Genomic DNA, 19,357 nt, shown 5'->3' on the forward strand with positions numbered 1-19,357 from the left:
GAGTTCATCAAGTTGTACCCAATTTAACTGCTTTGTGTAGGTACGCCTGACTGCTTCACCATGGTCATCGAGATGAAGAATTTGCCTCATATTATCCGGAGTAATCGTCATCTCCCAAAACGGCATATGAAAGGCGTCCCTCTCGGGATACATTATCTCCATAAAAGCCGATATTGCTACCCGATCATGTTCCAACATTGAATTGTCGGCAGCAGCAGATAACCCCGAGTTGGATATGAGTGTCTTGAACCTTTCACATTCGCCGTCTAAAGGCCATTTCTTCATCAAAGTGGGTGCGGCTGTGGATTTGAGTATACGAATAGCATCGGAATGATACTATTAAACACCAAACACATTACAAAATTAATAGAGTATTATTACGAATAAAACGACAACACGTTAGTAAACAAGATTATTACCTCGGTTTCGTAGATTTCTCTGGCCCATGAGTCTTTGTAGCCAAATAACAATTCTCCTCCATCTCTAGGAAGCCCCCGGATTTCTTCTTCAAAATCGGTCTTCTTCAACTCAATGGGAACAAGGTGTGATGCTTTCTTCGCGATTGGCTTCCTTGTAACTCCTCCTGATCCTTTTATACTATTTGGTTGTCCTTCTTCTTGATTAATTTCTGGAACACCTTGACCAACTTCATCTTGAGTGATTTCTGGAGCGCTTGGTTGTAATTCTTCTTGAGTTCCTTGTTGAGCGTTTGGTTCTACTACTCCTCGAGTAACATCATTGCTAGAATTTCCTTTTTTACTCATTGCTCTTTCTCTCCACGCACTAGCGGTTAGTTTCTTTCTCCTTCTTTGACGAGGCCCTGTAACAGTTGTATCTAGGTCTTTCTTACCTCGTCTGTCCCTAAGCAATAAAGTTTGTTCGTAATAATTTCACTACAAACCACGAAATTGGAAGTCATAAATAAAATACAAACTTCTGATTATCAAAATCGGAAGCACGAGTTAATGATTTGCTTCCGATTACCAACCATCGGGAGTAAGGTTATAGTTTAATCTTCCTATTATGCATCAATTTGGGTCTAGAAGTTGATAATGTCATGAGACATATATAATCAGAACAAAATAATTTAACATATCTACCGATTTCCCATAATCGAAAGCAAATAAATAACCTTACTCCCAATTACAAGGTAGCCCCGAAATTTGATTTTGCAAAAATCACAAATTTTTTAAATTTCATAACTTGAATAATCGGTAGGTATTTGAATTCGTGTAACTAACGATTATAGAAATCGGAAGTCAAATACTATATATATTATCTTCCGATTCTACGGAATCTGTGTGTCCCTACATGTTCTAATCCTATGTTACAATCGTAAGGACAAATAAAACCTAACTACTGATTACACTTCTTGAAAATAAAGTTTCACAATATTCTTCTCAACAAAAATGACTGTTCTTACTTTCAAAATAAACGGGTACCTAGCTCAGTTGGTCATCCCCGTTTCCCAAACTTTCATGCGTTTCAAGAGGCCCAATGGCGTAATATTGCAGGAATTAACATGCGTAATATTGCAGGAATTAACATGCGTAATATTGAAGGAATTAACATGGAAGGTAGAGTTAGTTTGCCCCACTCGTGACACAATCTCAGTCCCCCTATCGGCTTCGGCTCCCTTGGATAGATTACCCATGAGGCTCGCTGGTAGGCAAGCACAACAACCTATTCAATTAATATAGTAGTATGTTGTTGGAGCTTAGCTTGTTAGGCTTCCAACTAGTTAATGTAATACTCTTTATCCAATAACAAAAAAAATAATCTAAACTATTAATAAAGTAAAAAGAGCTCTGCTTAATTACTGGTAATAATGATTAATTATTTAATAAAATAAAAATTAATAATGATATTTGCATTTGGCTAAAAGGAGAATAAATTAATAATAAATTCGGTTTATTTTGATTTTCAAACCAATATGAACTATTTTTGTTATGTCTAAAATTATCCAATAAGTATCTAAAAAGTGTTCAATGTCGATTTTTATAGAATACGTGATATGGCGTAACCATCTTGTGTCCAAGATTATTACAACTTTACGCGTGGCAATGCAACCTAGCCCGATGGCCATGACTTCTGAGTTGGCTATCGCTGACATTGGTAACATTTATATAAAAAAAAAAAAAATCCTCTCTCCCCCTTTCTCCCTGAACCAAAGAAAGAAAAAAAAAACTACTTTCTTCAACACTCAGATCCTTGATCCGTCTGGTTTTGGTTTGATTTTTCAGACCTACCAAATGGATCGAGTTTGTTTCCCTGTATATATTTATCTTTCAATAAAAGAAATTGTTTCTAAACAATTTTTATGGATTTCTGATCGGTCTGATGGTTTCTCAATACTATCAGGACTTGTTTTCTTATCCTTTTATTAAGTGTTTTTGGTGGATTTGGATTATCATTGTTATCAAGCATGTTATGGATGAAAACGATCTACTTCACCAGATATGGAGATCGTTTGTGAAGAAATTAATTTGGGCATATTACTTCCCTTTTATGGAACCATCTGATATATTTGATGATCAAGAAACTATTATGGTTCTAGACCAAATAAGTGAAAGAATACCAAACCTTGATCCGTTGAGTTGGAGATCATCCACCAGATTATAAACACAAGAAGAAAAACGATAAAAATAATTGAAAAATTATTTGTTTTGATTGATTGTAATCGACGGGAAGAACTGAGCTAAGTATTTATAGCTGAGTTAACTTCTTGTTCAAGTGTTCTATAAATAAGGTAACTGCCTGACTTCTTAAATAAACCAGTTGAAATTAAAGAAACGAACTAACTAAGGAAATTAACTAACTAGCTAGGAAATATTAAATAAGGAAAATAGAGAATGTGATGTTGGTGCTGAAACATCCCATCCCGCCTGAAAAACAACTTGTCATCAAGTTTCAAAGTCTGGAAATCGAATGATGAAATCATCTGCATCTTCCCAAGTAGCTTTTTCAGGTGAATGGTCATTCCATTGAACAAGCCACCTGGTGCCTGCAATGTTGCCCTTTTTGAACATTTTACGTTCTAAAATCTGCTCAGGTTCCATTTATCATAGTCTACACTAATTGGCAATTAAGCATTAACAACAGTTGAAGAACCCAGTTTCAGTTTAAGTTGAGAAACGTGAAATACTGGATGTATTCGACTTGTAACTGGTAATTCTAAGCAATATGCCACCGTCCCAATATTCTCAAGAATAGGAAATGGGCCAAAGAATTTCGGAGACAGTTTAGAAAAAGATTTATCTCGAACTGTTGTTTGAAGATATGGTTGGAGACGAAGGAAAACCCAATCATTCACAGTAAAGGTATATTCAGTTTTATTATTGTCCGCAAAAATCTTCATTATGGCTTGAGCATCATGCAAGTTAGATTTAAGAATGCGTAGAGTGTGATCTCGAGCTCGTAATAATTCATCCACAAGATGCACAAGTGTTGTTCCTGGTAAATAAGTTGAAATTGTTGGTGGAGCTCGATAATATAATGCTTGGTAAGGAGTCATATTTATAGCTGAACGATAACCGGTGTTATACCACCACTCATCCCATGGTAACCATTTTGACCAATCAGTTTGCCTAATTCCAGCAAAGCAACGTAAGTAACACTCCACGGTTCTGTTAGTTACCTCAGTTTGTCCATCCGTTTGAGGATGATATGCTGAACTTCGACATAGTTGAGTATCTTGCAGAGTGAAAAATGCCTCCCAGAAATTACTCATAAAAATAGGATCTCTGTCACTAGTTATTGTCTTAGGAATTCCATGAAGACGTACAATTTCACGGATAAAGACACCAGCAATGGTGGCAGCAGAATAAGGATGTGATGATGCTATAAAATGATCATTTTTAGACAAACGATCCACAACAACCAGTATTGAATTCTTCTTATTAGATAATGGAAATCCATCAATGAAATCCATTGAAATATCAATACACATATCAGTAGGGATAGGTAATGGCTGTAGAAGTCCAGGAGGAGCTAAAACTTCATATTTATTGCGTTGACTGACATCACAATGTTGTATAAATGACTTGATCGAACTCTTCATACCTTTCCAATAAAAATTCTGTTGAAGACGTTTATAAGTCCTTAAGTAACCAGAGTGACCACCTAATGGTGTGGAATGAAATTCAATTAGAAGTTTATTGCACCATTCAGAAGTAGGTACCACTACTATACGACCTTTAAAATATAGAACTCCATCAATATATGAGTAATATCGTTTATAGCTTGAATCTTGGCATAGTTTTTGAATAAGAGCACTTAAGACCGCATTTTCATGGCATTCTTGAATGATTGCACTGATTCCACAGAAAATAGAAGTAATGATTGCCAACAAATGAGGATTAACTACCCTTGATAAAGCATCTGCAGCTCTATTTGCAGCTCCGCATCTATAGATGATTTCATAGTCATATCCTAGCAGTTTGGACAACCATTTTTGTTGTTCAACAGAAGACAATCTTTGTTCAAGGAAGTATTTGAGACTTCTGTGATCTGTGTAAATTTTAAAGTGTCTTCCAAGCAAATAAGGCTTCCATTTATTCACTGCATAAACAATAACAAGCATCTTCTTATCATATACATATAATTTGAAATTCTTACCTGATAATGGCTTGCTGAAATATGCAACAGGTTTGTTAAATTGCATCAAAACTGCTCCTAATCCATTACTAGAAGCATCACATTCTAAACAAAATTCCTTTGTAAAGTCTGGTAATGCCAAAACAGGAGTGCTTGTTAAAGCCTTTTTTAACTGATTTAATGCCTTTGTAGTTTGATCAGTCAATTTGAAAGCATCCTGTTTTAATAATTGAGTCGATGGAGCACATATTTTACCATAATCTCGCACAAATTTGCGATAGTAGCCTGCCAAACCCAAGAATCCTTTAAGATCTTTAATTGTAAAGGAATAGGCCAATTCTTAATGCTTAAAATCTTATATTCATCGACATCAACACCTGCAGCTGAAACTGTGTGACCAAGATAACCAATTGATGACTTTGCAAAGTCACACTTAGATTCCTTTAAATATAACTTGTGTTGGCGTAGTAACTCAAACACAATCTCCAGATGTTTAATATGTTCAGACAATGATTTACTGTAAATTAATTTTCGAAGGTAAGGACGAAATACATCATTCATCAAACTCTGGAATGTTGCAGGTGAATTTGATAATCCGAAAGGCATTACCAAAAACTCATAGTGGCCGTCATGTGTTCGAAAAGCTTTTTTGTGAATATCTGCATCATACAATATGATTTGATGAAAACCAAATCGCATATCCACCTTTGAAAAAATTGTAGCTTCATTTAACTCATCGATCAATTCATCCACAACTGGAATTGGAAATATATCTTTCACAGTAACCTTGTTGAGAGCTCTATAATCAACACACATTCGCCAATTATTATCTTTTTTACGAACCAATAACACAGGTGAAGAATAACGACTAGAGATCTGACGAATGAACCCAACTTGCTTGAGTTGTGACACAATTTTCTCAATTTCAGCCTTTTGAAAGTGTGGGTATCTATAAGATCGAACATTTACTGGTGCAGTGTTAGGAATCAAAGGTATGCGATAATCATGTGTTCTACTAGGTGGTAAGGATGTTGGAGACTCAAAGATATCTGAATAACGCAAAAGTAAGCGAGAAACTTTAGTGGGTACCTGATCAGATGATGTTGACAAAGTAGGAGCAAGCTTAAATAGAAAACCATTGGGTGCACAATCCAATAATCTTTGTAGTGGAAAACTATGCAGAAGCATGACTGAGGCTGAAGAATTGCCAGTTAATAAATAGTCGTTATTGTTTAAGTGAAATCTCATATGAATTTTCTTGAAATCCCATGTGATTTATCCCAAGGTTTATAGCCATTGTACACCAAGAACTGCATCGCATCCACTAATAGCCAAAAGAAAGAAGTCTGTAGTTAACTGATAGTCTTGTAGTTTAAGAGAAATATCAGTACAAGAGCCTTGAGTTTCCAGAAAACCATGCTTCATACCAATTACTTGCAAAGCAGTGCTAATAGGTTGATTAGAAAAACCGTGCTTCATAGCAATTGAAGGATGGAGAAAATTGTGAGTAAAACCAGAATCAATGAGAAGTGTAAGAGGTTCTCCCTGGATATATCCTGTGATTCTCATAGTTTTAGGAAAAGAAGATCCCAATAAAGAATGTAGTGAAATTTCAGATTCCTGATGAATATTATCTTCACTGGTTTCAGTAATATGTATATCTTCTTCCTTATCGCAATCAGTTTTGAACTCATCACTGTTTGGAGACATATCCAATACTAATAATCGTGGTTTAGCACAAAGATGACTTGGAGCATATAACTGATCATAATTAAAGCATAACCCTTTTTCTCTTTTCTCTCTTTGTTCTTCCAGTGACAATCTTTTTGCTCCTGGAGGAATCGTACTTTTTCTAAATTGCACATTATTAAATGCTTGTCTGAAAGAATTAAGTCGAGCTGTCTTGTAGAAAGAAGAAGTTTGAAGTAGCACGTCCTCTTGTTTAAGAGCTTTCTGGAAAGCTATAGATAAGGTTTGAGGTTCCAATACTTCAACCATAGATTTTATCTCAGGCTTCAATGATTTAATAAAGAGATCAATAATGTAATCCTCAGGTAAATCCGTAACAAAATTCAAAATTTGTTCAAACTCAGTAATATGTTCACGAACTGTTCCCTTTTGAGATATTGTAGATAATGCCATACGAGGATTTGAAAACCTCCTGTCACCAAAACGATCACAAATAGGAGAAGAAAAGTGCAGCCAAGAAGGATCTGTTAACTTACCCTGAATCCATATATACCAAGCGTTCTCTTCACCAGTAAAGTGAGCAGTAGCTAAGGGTATTTTGAGAGCTTCTGCTATGTTATGCAGACGAAAATATTGATCTGTCTAAAAAATCCATCCTGCTGGATCTGTACCATCAAAACTTGGAAATTTCAAATTAATAGAAGCTGTTCGAATACTAGAATTGTTGTCAGGAAGAGAACCACTATTGAGACCAGTAGTTCCAATGTTTCCATTAGTGTTGATAGTGAAACCAGGGGGAGTATTGTGAGGAAAACGTGCCATGAGAAGTTGTGTCATACTTCTAGCAATAGTATTCCCCAGTGGCGGAACTGGAAATTTGGTGTAAGGGTGGCTATGTGGATGACCATTTGTAGACACCTGGCTCAAGTGTATTAGTTTAAACCTAATTTAACACCTCAAGGGAAATAGGTAATGAAAAAAATGGTTATTTGGGATATTGGGGATGGCTCAAGCCAGGTCAAGCCTAGCTGTAGTTCCGCCCCTGGTATCACCAAGGGAAGCTATGTCTTGCTTATTGGCATGCATCATAGTAGCCATTGCTTTCTGATTATCGTCCATAAGTGCAGCCATATTCTTGGTGTTTGAATTTTGTAATCTAGTAAACAAAGTTTCGAAAGATCCTTCCAAATCATCATGACTTTCTGCCACAACATGCATGAAATCGTTAACGGATTTGGTGAGAGCTTCCTAACTTGTCTTTAGACTTTGAACCTCCTCATAAATCGTCATTAGAAAAAAGAAAAAAAAATTGGGTGAAAATCGAACCTGCTCTGAGATACCAGATATTAGGGTTCTAGACCAAATAAGTTAAAGAATACCAAACCTTAATCCGTTGAGTTGGAGACCAGCCACCAGATTATAAACACAAGAAGAAAAACAATAAAAATAATTAAAAAGTTGTTTGTTTTGATTGATTGTAATCAACAGGAAGAACTGAGCTAAGTGTTTATAGCTGAGTTAACTTCTTGTTCAAGTGTTTCGTAAATAAGGCAACTGCCTGACTTCTTAAACAAACCAGTTGAATTTAAAGAAACGAACTAACTAAGGAAGTTAACTAACTAGCTAGGCAATATTAAATAAGGAAAATAGAGAATGTGGTGTTGGTGCTTCAACAAAAACAAAATGATTTGGAACCATTATTGGGATATACAATCCTTCAACGGACTGTAATTGATCAATATAATCCTTCAAACCTTAATTTGAATGAGGTAGTTATAAATAAAATTTGGGGCGCTTCAAAACCCCTGTTTCCAAAAAAAACAAAAAAAAATCTGCCAAGTATTATTTTGTCATCGAGCAATTCTTGGTCACGTAGAGGTCAAACTTTATAAAGAAAAGGGTAATTTGAGTAATCAACCATTGCAAGTCCCGTGCCGTCCCATTCCCATCCTATAAGGTTTGGTTTGGGGTTTATTTTCGGTTCCGTTAAGGAAAACAAGGAAAGAGAGAGAGAGAGGAGAGAAAACAAACCCTAGAAATCTAAGAAGACGAGAGAAATACCGTTGGGCTTTACTTATATTTCCCGCGGGGAATCCTTTCATATAATAAGAGAGCCAGCCGTATAAGTCTACTAACCATGGTTCTTCCTCCTCCATCTCATCAACAGGATGAGGATACTCGATGTATACAGCAGACCAAGACATTGATCTGTGCTCTTAATCTTGTCTCAAGAAATCTCCCTCTTCCTCAGGATATATTTGATACTGTCAATTCTATCTACTCTCCAAATGATGATGCAGATGCAGATGTTGTTCACAGAGATACCATTGCTGATACTAGGGTTTCTGGTGATAATCTGGTACAACTGAATGTCGGTGATGGTCTTCAGATGAAGAAAGATGTTGGCAAGCGATCTTCTGAGGAGGTAAAGGTCGCAGATTTGTCTTCATTTTGTGTTTAGATACAATCTTTGTGGTGTGGGGTGTGATTGTTTCCTTGAAATTTCACTTCTTTTTCTGTCTTTGGTGCATTTGAAGAAATTGGTAATTGGGTTTTAGGGATTAGGGTTGTTGTTGACTTCGGTCAACCTCCCCTTGCTGATTCTAGTCCATGGGCTATGTGATAAAGGGGTTGATGTGAACTTTGCTGATTTTATAATTTTGTTTTAGCTTTTACATTTTTTGATTTCTCTGTGAACCCCTTATCGCAGAATGGGATCTTGAATGGAGGAGATTTGATGGCAGAATTTGAGGATGCACTTGTTAAGCAAAGGCCAAATTGCATGTCTGGCTTGGGATTAAGAAAGTCTGCAGATGCCCGTATGAAAAGCAACATTCAGCATCGTTTGTCTGAGCTTGAAGGTATCACTTGTAGTTTTGCTCACATAGGTTGCAGGGATCATCATCAATTTTTTGATACCTGATTTTTGTGGAGCTTATTAAGACGTTGACATTTGGGTTACCATCATACTGACCGGCATGTAATATTGAACCAGAGTTACCTTCAAGTAGAGGGGAGGATCTGCAGATGAAGTGCCTACTTGAGCTCTATGGGCTGAAGGTAACTTATGCCTGAAAGTGCTGTTGTACATAATGAAGGAACATTTTTTGCTTACTTGATAACATGAGTTTTTTCCTTCCCGGGAAGGATATCTTTTCTCCAGCTAGGGGATTTACAAAGTAAAGTTCGGTCTGATGTAAGCTCAGAGTATTGGGTGCGTGAGAGATGTGCTTATCCTGACAAACAATTGTTTGACTGGGGGTTAATGCGGTTGCCTGGTCCTGCTATGTATGGTATTGGAGATGCATTTGCCACGGAAGCAGATGATGGACAACGCAAGAAGCGAGATGCCGAGGTTAGCACAATATTTGAATTACTTGTTTCATTCTAACCCATCCAGTTTATTTGTTAAAGAGAAAAAACAATCCTTTCCCTAGTAGCTTATACGTTGCGGCCATCATAAAATCCAGAAATTAGATCTGAAACACACATATTTTGGATCTTAATGCGATCAGAGATGCCAAATAAACTCACATGTTATGTTACCATTTCCTATTTGATTTTATCATGAATCACCACACTGCTGACGTTGTGTATCTGAAAATGCAGAGGGTGTCGAGGATAGAGGAGGAAGAAAAGAGTCGAATAGAAATCAGGAAAAGGAAATTTTTTGCAGAAGTTCTTAATGCATCACGTGAATTTCAACTGCAAGTGCAAGCTGTTCTAAAACGCCGGAAACAAAGAAACGATTCTGTCCAGGCATGTCTTTTTTTCTTGCTTCATATCATGTTTCGTATTTCCAATTGATGAATTTGATCCGGGTCAAATTGGTTTAAGCCTTTTATGTGTCTTCTATATGGTTACCTCTAATTTGGCAGTATTTGATTAATCCTGCAGCAGAAACACTTGACTCTGTACTTCTAGTGTATTGCAGGGAACTACGATCTAACTAATGCATAGCTTTTTTCTTTGCAAAAATGCTCACTTTTTCTGCAAATATATAATGTCTATGAACTAAACCCTTGAGCAAAATAATTTTCAAAGTTTTGAGGCATTTCTGAACAATATTAGAGCAGAATTAATAGAACTTTCTTTTTAGTTTACTATAGGTTGAAGACAATTATTATGACTTTGCTTTTAGATGCCAAGATCTGCTTCACATCTTATATTGAAGAACATATTGGGAGTGTGTTGAGTATAATCAATGTTAATGGAACCTCTGATGTCCTAACAGCAATGGCATGGAAAGCAAAGGCAACGTGCTACAAGGCAAGAAAAATCAAGATTTCAGGCACTGAAAAATGATGATCAAGAACTTTACATGAAAATGGTAGAGGAGAGCAAGAATGAACGGTTAACAATGCTTCTTGGGAAAACTAATGATCTTCTTGTGAAGTTAGGAGCTGCTGTTCAAAAACAGAAAGATGCAGAGCAAGATGGTATCGAGGCTTTGAAAGGTGCTAATAATAAGATGATGTCTGCCTCTAAGAGTGACAGCCCAGCGGATTTGGTTCCAGAGGAAGACGAAGATGAAGATTTGCTGGATGATTCTGATCCCAATGAGAAGTCAAATGATCTACTTGCAGGCCAGCGTCAATATAATTCTGTTATTCATAAAATTCAGGAGTCGGTAGGGACCTCAATCTTCTTTAGTCTTCTAAGCTGCCATTTCGTGCATTGTCGTGTTATTTTCTTTTGTTATGCCACCTGCAGATGATTTAAACAATTTTGTTGAAAAAACCTGTAGATAACGGAGCAACCAACCACGCTTGAAGGTGGAGAACTAAGACCTTACCAGGTGGAAGGGCTTCAATGGATGGTTTCTTTGTTCAATAACAATTTAAATGGCATTTTGGCGGATGAGATGGGCCTAGGGAAGACAATTCAAACCATAGCATTAATTGCATATCTTGCGGAGAAGAAGAATGTTACAGGCCCGCATTTGATTATAGCTCCAAAAGCTGTACTTCCAAATTGGGTTAACGAATTCAAAACTTGGGCTCCTAAGTAATGTCATCTTTGCTAATAGTTGTCCATTTTGTTTGCTTTTTGACATTCCTTCGCTTTTCATTCACTTTTATAAAAAATTTTTCTTAATTAGAATTGTGGCCATTTTATATGATGGGAAAATGGATCAAAGGAAGGCAATGAGGGAGAAATATTCAGGAGAGGAGAAGTTCGGCGTGATGATTACTCATTATGATTTGATAATGCGAGACAAAGCATATCTGAAGAAAATTCACTGGTATTACATGATTGTTGATGAGGGGCATCGGTTAAAGAATCATGAGTGTGCACTTGCACGTACGCTTGTAAAAGGGTACGGTATTTACATGGTTTGAGTAGTTTCCAATTTATTCTCTTTTCTTTCCTGGCGTAATTGACAACTTGACGCATGTTTAGACAACGCCTCTTAGATGGCCATTAATTGCTGCATATGTTTTCCATTCTGTCACTTCTTGTACTTCCTTATGCTAAACAATACAGAAAAAAGGGTGTGTATTTCTAATTGGTTCTAATTGTATGCAGATATCACATTAGACGTAGACTTCTGTTAACTGGTACTCCAATACAGAATCATCTGCAAGAGTTATGGGCCCTGCTAAATTTTCTCCTCCCTACCATTTTCAATTCAGTGCAGAACTTTGAGGAATGGTTTAATGCACCTTTTGCAGACAGATGTGATGTATCTTTAACAGATGAAGAACAGCTACTGATTATCCGCCGTTTGCATCAGGTGGGTGTTAAAACTCTAATTTGAACCATGCTTTAAGATCCTGCTCCTTAACTCGCGTGTTTAATGTTTCTTTGGCTTGTCAGGTTATAAGACCCTTCATACTGAGAAGGAAGAAAGCCGAGGTGGAGAAGTTCCTCCCTAAGAAAACTCAGGTCATATTGAAATGCGATCTGTCAGCTTGGCAGAAAGTTTATTACCAGCAAGTCACCGAGTTGGGGAGAGTTGGCCAGGATAATGGTAAGTATTCAATTAAGAAAAAAAAAATTGTTTTCATGATGTAGACCAGGTTAGACATAAATAATATGCGCCAATTTGCTCATGTACTCTCATCTTTTGTACTTTCTTGACATGTTACAAAAGTGGTTGTATGAGGCCCAGTTGTAAACTCGAAGGATATGAAGATGGTGGCTTGTATAATGTACTCATGTGCTTCATCTTCATATTCTTAGACAGCATCTGAATAACCTTGTCCTATCTCATAAATATCTTTTATTTGCCTGTTTAGTTGCATAAGATACTATTTGCTTCATTAAATATATATATTCTCCAATGTCATTTTCTTCCCCTTGCTCTTATAATCCCGAATTAATGATATTATTACATGATCATGGCTTTGGGTTCTGAATTTTGCGCTTGCAAGTGAACCAAGTTTGACATAATCATCTGATCTTTGCCAAGCCTGCTGCCATTAGTTGATATTTGTTGACATGAGAATCTATGAGTGTGTTCATCATCCTTATTGGCCTTTTCATTAGTACATACTTTCTTTTCTATCCTCAGTTTTTGTGCATTTCCTCTAAAATTTCTTCTTTTGGTAAATACTTGATATTCTGCACTATTTATACAATACATAATAAAGAAGATATTGTGATATTTTCTATTATATGTCTTTATAACAGAATCTGGCACGTCAAAAAGTCTACAGAATTTGTCAATGCAACTCAGGAAGTGTTGTAACCATCCATACTTGTTCGTGGGGGATTACAATATTTGGCAACAGGAGGAGATTGTCAGGGCTTCAGGAAAATTTGAACTGCTTGATCGCTTACTTCCAAAACTTGAAAAAGCAGGACACCGAGTTTTACTTTTTTCCCAGATGACCCGTCTTATCGACATTCTCGAAATTTACCTGCAACTTCACCATTATAAGTATCTCAGGCTGGACGGATCGACCAAGACAGAAGATAGAGGGACTTTACTGAAGCAGTTCAATGCACCAGACTCCCCTATTTTCATGTTTCTTCTGAGTACCCGTGCGGGAGGTCTAGGTCTTAATTTACAAACTGCAGATACTGTCATAATATTTGATAGTGATTGGAATCCTCAGATGGATCAACAGGCAGAAGATCGAGCACATCGTATTGGCCAAAAGAAGGAAGTTAGAGTTTTTGTTTTGGTTAGTGTTGGATCAGTTGAGGAGGTTATCTTGGAACGAGCGAAACAGAAAATGGGTATTGATGCTAAGGTTATCCAGGCTGGATTGTTCAACACTACTTCCACAGGTTTATCATCATCCTTGATCCTTTCTTTATGTGTAGCTTTGTGCTTCCCTTTTTATTTCTAGTCGTTACTTGTTTTGGTTTCATAAGTTGACATCAATCTCATGTCCATCTTCTCTATTGAGCAGCTGAGGACAGAAAAGAGATGTTGAAGGAGATTATGCGTAGAGGTACAAACTCATTGGGAACGGATGTACCTAGTGAGAGAGAAATCAATCGCCTTGCAGCACGGTCAGATGACGAATACAGGATGTTCGAGTTGATGGATGAAGAGAGAAGACAGAGAGAGAGTTACAGATCAAGGTTAATGGAGGACCATGAAGTCCCTGAGTGGGTATACGCTGCTGCAAGGGCAGAAAAGGCAAAAAAGCCTGAACCAGATAGTGGCTTCTTTACCGGCAAAAGACAAAGAAGAGAAGTTGTTTATGCTGACACGTTGAGTGATGTACAATGGATGAAAGCTGTAGAAAATGGAGAAGACTTGACAAGACTTACAGCAAGAAGCAAAAAGAGAGAAACTCTTGCTCCCGAGGCAAGTGAATACACCAGTGAAAATGCTAAGGAATATCAAATACTACCAGAATCAAGAAACGATGATGAATCAATGGTCAGTGAGGAAGCATCGGAGGTTTACATAGAACAAACCCCTAAACGACTGAAATCTGTTCCATTGAGGTTCAGTAGTCCTGTATCTGAAAGTGGTAGTGCCTTGAGAGGTGATGGGTTCACATGGAAGACCCACAAGAGAAAGAGATCAACTGCAATAATATCTGATGTGCGAGGGCAGCAGACGCCTAATGGTCGAGGAAGTAGATGAATTTGATTGAACCATTGAAAATGTAACCGACAACAGATGAATTGTATATTCGGGTGTACATTTCTGATGTTCATCTTCAAATCTGTAATGTAAGTTTAGATACAAAAACAATTTGTTTGCTCTGGGCGATCGATGCTTAATTCACAATCGCTACACAAACATCTCAAATGTATTCGTCATTTGGATCAGCTGGATTTGTTTTACATATAAGATGTTATCTTTTTTTTTTAGATGAAAAAATACGTATAATCTACTACTGCTACTAGATTATACGTGTGGAATCCTCGTCTGAGTTTGAGTCGTGTGGAATCCGTGAAGCACCTTGTATATGTGGTTGATCAGATGATATGGTTTCCGAAAGGGTCAGACGGGGATCTAAAATGCAGGCACCACCGAAAAAAAGGAGTCTGACCCTAATCATTAACAAATTTCATTTCCATAACATCAATAATTACCTTAAGCTAATCGAGAAGCATGTAAGACCTTCCCATTCTCATTAGTAATTAAGAACAGAGTAATTGGTTGCACATGGCCTTTCCATAATACTTCCGCAATTCAAAACACGTTGCAACAAGAAAACTTGAAATCGCATCTCCTAAAATAAAATAAGAGGATTCTGAATCACATGACATTCAACCGTTGTAATGCCTACTGACCGATAGAAAACAGACAACTACATAATATAAAATTATATGAAAAAACAAAAGAAAGGAAGAATAAAAGACTTGAACAGGGCATATATGCAAATTTTCTGAAGTCACATTTTAAGTTGTAACCTGCTCAAAAGTAAAACATTAGAATTTTTTGGGGGTTCAGAATCCAAATGAAGTCTACAGAATCATCCAAACAGAGGCTATAAAATCATCTCTACAGAATCATATCTTCGTTGGAAACATCTCCCTCCCAACCAACCTTGCATCCTCTTAACGGTACTGCAAAGTGCAAATCAAAGACAAACAAGTATAAAAAAAAAACATAATCCATGAATATTTGTTTGATTGCAACTACCGACAACAGGCGCACAGTATGTGAACTTGGTTTTCATTAATTCTTCCCTAAAATATGTGTCAGACTACGGTCACTATTTCTTACGAAGGGAAGATTAATGAGAATATTAGAACATTTGAAACCAGTACATAAGGGTAGCAAATTAATATTCTTTTTGATCGAACCAATTTCCTTGGTGTTACTGCGGAAGCACTGTCTGTAACACATGAGACCATACTTCCTGATGATAGCTGAAGGGGTAACATAACCCAACAACTAAAAGAAGCTAAGACACAGAATTAATTTACTATCAAATGTTCCTAAAAGAATAAACGAAACAAATAGGCTCAATTTAGAAAAAGTCACACTGTAAGAACAACATCGAAATAGCCCCAAGTTAGCATACCTTATCAATCACTGTGCTTGTGATTTCCACTTGACCGCCAATCATCAACCTTGTCTTTTGGAAATCGTATATTCTCCTCGTGTTGATCTCTATCACGTAGATAACGAAATGTGGACGAATGAGGAACATCTTAAATATTATCAGGCTCACCATTAATTTGCCTGGTACAGTAATCAACTAAGTACAGTGCTTCACGAAATTTGTGATGTATGTCATCATCAAAGGAAGTGTCCTGAAAGTTCCATTTATCTCGCAGTATCTTTACTATCTGATTAGCCACGTCCATCACCTCTGATATATCAACTGACCCTTCTCCTTTGTTTATTAGAGATATCACTCTAAAACGATCTTTGACTGTTAAATTTTCGCCCTTACTTGCAATTCGAATTATCTCTACTGCAAACAAAGAATCGGTGAATATCTTAAGACCATGGTAAGAATCATCATTTTTTTCTTGGTCTGCTAATTGTAGGCCACGAAGTACTGAACATAATTCATGGAAGAGCACAGAATCAGATATTTTCAATGTTTTAATTATATACTTTGCTTGCAGAACTTCTTCCACATCTTCATCCTGCCACCAAACTCTCACTAGAACCCCATGAACAACCAGCCTTTTCTCGAAGCGTTCAAGCGTTCAATGTACCTCAATGATGCGTCAGTCTCAATCCTCAAAACATTAGGATATATTCATGCATCATTTCTTACTAACTTTGCATCGGCCAATAGAATCTTCCGCTCACATACCACACGCCACAAACTAAGATCCAAGAACCCATCCACATAGTAATAGTCCTCTACAGGAATCTCCTCCTCAACAGCTCCTTCAATCAGTGGAGGTTGTTGTCTTTTAATCAAGCCCCCTTCATGGGCATAGACTTTGGGTTCTCTTCTCCCATTATGCAGTACAACAGGTACATGGTCCAAATTTATCGTCAGCAATCTTCTCCAATCTCCAAAAGCTGTTGTCAACTCTTTACCTGGCCCAATTTGATTACTTGTCCCTCTAGTTGGCGGATTCACTCGAGTTTGTATCCTTATCACTGACTTTGGTTTCAGTTGGTCGATGGATCGAGAAATAATTCTTTGGAAAAGATGCCTAAAACACACAATTAAACAGATCACAACTTTCAGAAGAAAAAGGAAACTCATTTGATTATCGCATACCTCATCATGACATTTAACATGTCCTTGGAAAGTTAATTAGCTTGAACTGATTCTTTGGCTGGAAAAGTCAGACATGACACTGTTCATCTGCCAGCTCCAGACTAAAAGAGAGGTGTTAGTGCAATCGCACAATATTCCATTGTTATCTTGCACTTAAGTCAAGATGATTATTTGAATCAATTTTCCCTTGCAATCCAAAAATTTGTAATACTACAACTTCGATACGCACCATCCATTGCAGAACTTGATAATGTATAATTTCATATCAAAACAAAAACTTATCTGAAACAAATGGCGGTTCAAACAACAACTATATGTAAAACCATTTGAAAAATATGAAATTAGTAAAATATAGAATTTCGAACGTTTGAACCACTTAAGTATATGTTTTACTGTCTCAGCGTTGAGTCATTAAACAATACACTTAGCCACCCCATCTCTATACAAAGGACTTCACCTATCTTCAACAGTGAAACAACAATTTCAACTAAAAAAGATGTTACTCAAGTATCATGGGAACATGCACACAGATATCATGTGTTACAGGGGTTGTATAATGCTATGTACAGCAACGAGTCCAGTAGGCAGACATAGAATCAGAACGGTTACAGTGGTTACTTAAGAGAATACAGACAGCAACGATAATACCATTCCTCCAATTCTTGACCAAAAACATGCCACACCAATTGGATATGATTCACTAATTGGGTCATATGCCACCACAACTAATGGCATATGATTCATTGCAAAGTGCGACAAATAGTGGCATTGCAGGTTTTAAAACGGAGCGGCAGTGCTAGTAACAATAACTAAGTTATGCTAAATTGCATTCAACTACTAAAACGGTCTAATTGGAACAGCAAACTATAGATCCACAATATGATGCAAACTAGCTTATACTACAAGATAATGATGCAGGCAACCTAACTGAAAGACAAAAACTAACCCTCATATTTCATCACATTCGAACTTCCAAGCAAAAACAAAACACGAAATGCACAAGAAAGTAAACAGATTCAGGAGAGTTCCACAACAACAACAACGAGTGTATACCTGTTCAGAAAGGTAAACACGTAGTCTGAGTCTTGTAAGTAGCTTGCTCTAGCTGAGGACTCGACCTACAAAACAACAAGAAGACATAAATAAAATCAAACCCTTGTACTATCAAGTTGGAGATTCATGTGCAAACAACTATGTACTCAAGGTGGAGATACTCGCTTCATGCTTAGCACAAATACGTGGAGACCACTCTGTACTATCAAATTCCAGATACAAACAAGATAAGTGCACACCTATATAGGTTCAGATATGATACAATAGATCTTTGGAACACTCCAGATCTCGAAATGTCCAAGAGATACCTCGAGGTGGACAAGTCTAGGCGCCAAACTCAATTAATTAATTAATAACAAAATGTCCAAGAGATACCTCGAAATTAATTATAATTAATTATACCTCGAAATGTCCAAGAGATACCTCGAGGTGCAATCATAATTAATTAATAACAAAGAAAGATGAAAACGTATGGTGGTAGCTTGGACTTGCTTTATCTTGAACTCATGGGCTAGCTAGTACGCACCATAGAAACAAAGTTCTAACCGTTTTTGACACAAGTTATGTAGTTAAACACAAGCCCTTTTCACTGAGGATGGACTGACTCATTAAGATGATAAGTAGCGAAACCGTTCTTCAGTTCCAGTCTCCTAGATACAAAATTGAAACCCACAAACCACAACACCAAAACAAACAAATTTGAAACGCTCTTAAATAAAACCTGAATTAAATTAACAAGCTAAAGTAATCAAATTGAAATAATGAGAAAGCAAGGACATAAAGTGAACAACATCTAGAAATGATCAAACAACGTTTCAATCAACCAAAATCAAATGAAATTAGGGTTTATACCTTCTTCTGAAAATTAAGGTTAGTAGCTGATAGATCGAACTTTCTGATTTAGGGGTTTTGATTAGGATACATATCTTAAAAACAAATGGGTTTTGAATGGAGGTTTTAAAGTTGATTTCTAGGGTTTCTGATTTAGGGGTTTTGATTAGGTTTTTCAGCTACTTAGAATCTCAATTAAACAGTATGAGTTAGAGAGCATCAATCTGAAATCTCAGGGTGTCGAGAGTTTCGATCATCTTATGAGAGAGCTGAGTTCGAGGGTTTTTTTTTTTTTTTTTTTTGAAGCAGCAATGGTTTCTGGAGTTCGAGAGAGCGGCCGGGGGTGAGTTTTTCTACATTCCCTTACAGAAGGATAAGGTTTCAGTCAAGGTAAGTTGACGGACGGAATCAAATGGGTTGTGTAGAATCGGTTTGAAATGACGTTCTACTCCCTTAAATGGTTAACTTAACCAGACCATGGTGAAGTAATTAAATAGGGATCTGACTCGTGTTGGAACTTGGAACTAATCGGTCCGAATTTCCGTACAATCTAATCTTAGGCCCCTTCCTATGGG

The 19,357-nt window shown here is 36.9% G+C and overlaps 1 protein-coding gene and 1 long non-coding RNA gene across 2 annotated transcripts; one reads left to right on the plus strand and one right to left on the minus strand.

Moving 5' to 3' along the window:
• Positions 1-8,288: 8,288 nt before the first annotated feature.
• Positions 8,289-14,566, plus strand: LOC113357387 (probable ATP-dependent DNA helicase CHR12). Its single transcript, XM_026600762.1, has 12 exons — positions 8,289-8,710; positions 8,996-9,146; positions 9,281-9,345; positions 9,449-9,640; positions 9,895-10,044; positions 10,520-10,915; positions 11,033-11,292; positions 11,387-11,605; positions 11,815-12,022; positions 12,106-12,259; positions 12,922-13,524; positions 13,650-14,566. The coding sequence occupies exons 1-12, from the start codon at positions 8,423-8,425 to the stop codon at positions 14,336-14,338; spliced, it is 3,375 nt and encodes a 1,124-aa protein (XP_026456547.1). The 5' UTR covers positions 8,289-8,422; the 3' UTR covers positions 14,339-14,566.
• Positions 14,567-14,908: 342 nt separating this feature from the next.
• On the minus strand, positions 14,909-19,113 carry LOC113357388. The gene is made up of 4 exons (XR_003363606.1): positions 18,804-19,113; positions 17,952-18,016; positions 15,732-16,999; positions 14,909-15,270 (listed from the first exon to the last, which is right to left on the minus strand). It is a non-coding gene; the product is annotated as an uncharacterized LOC113357388 (long non-coding RNA).
• Positions 19,114-19,357: the final 244 nt, after the last annotated feature.

This window comes from Papaver somniferum, chromosome 3 (assembly GCF_003573695.1).
Source record: "Papaver somniferum cultivar HN1 chromosome 3, ASM357369v1, whole genome shotgun sequence".
In the NCBI taxonomy this organism is placed as follows: Eukaryota; Viridiplantae; Streptophyta; class Magnoliopsida; order Ranunculales; family Papaveraceae; genus Papaver; species Papaver somniferum.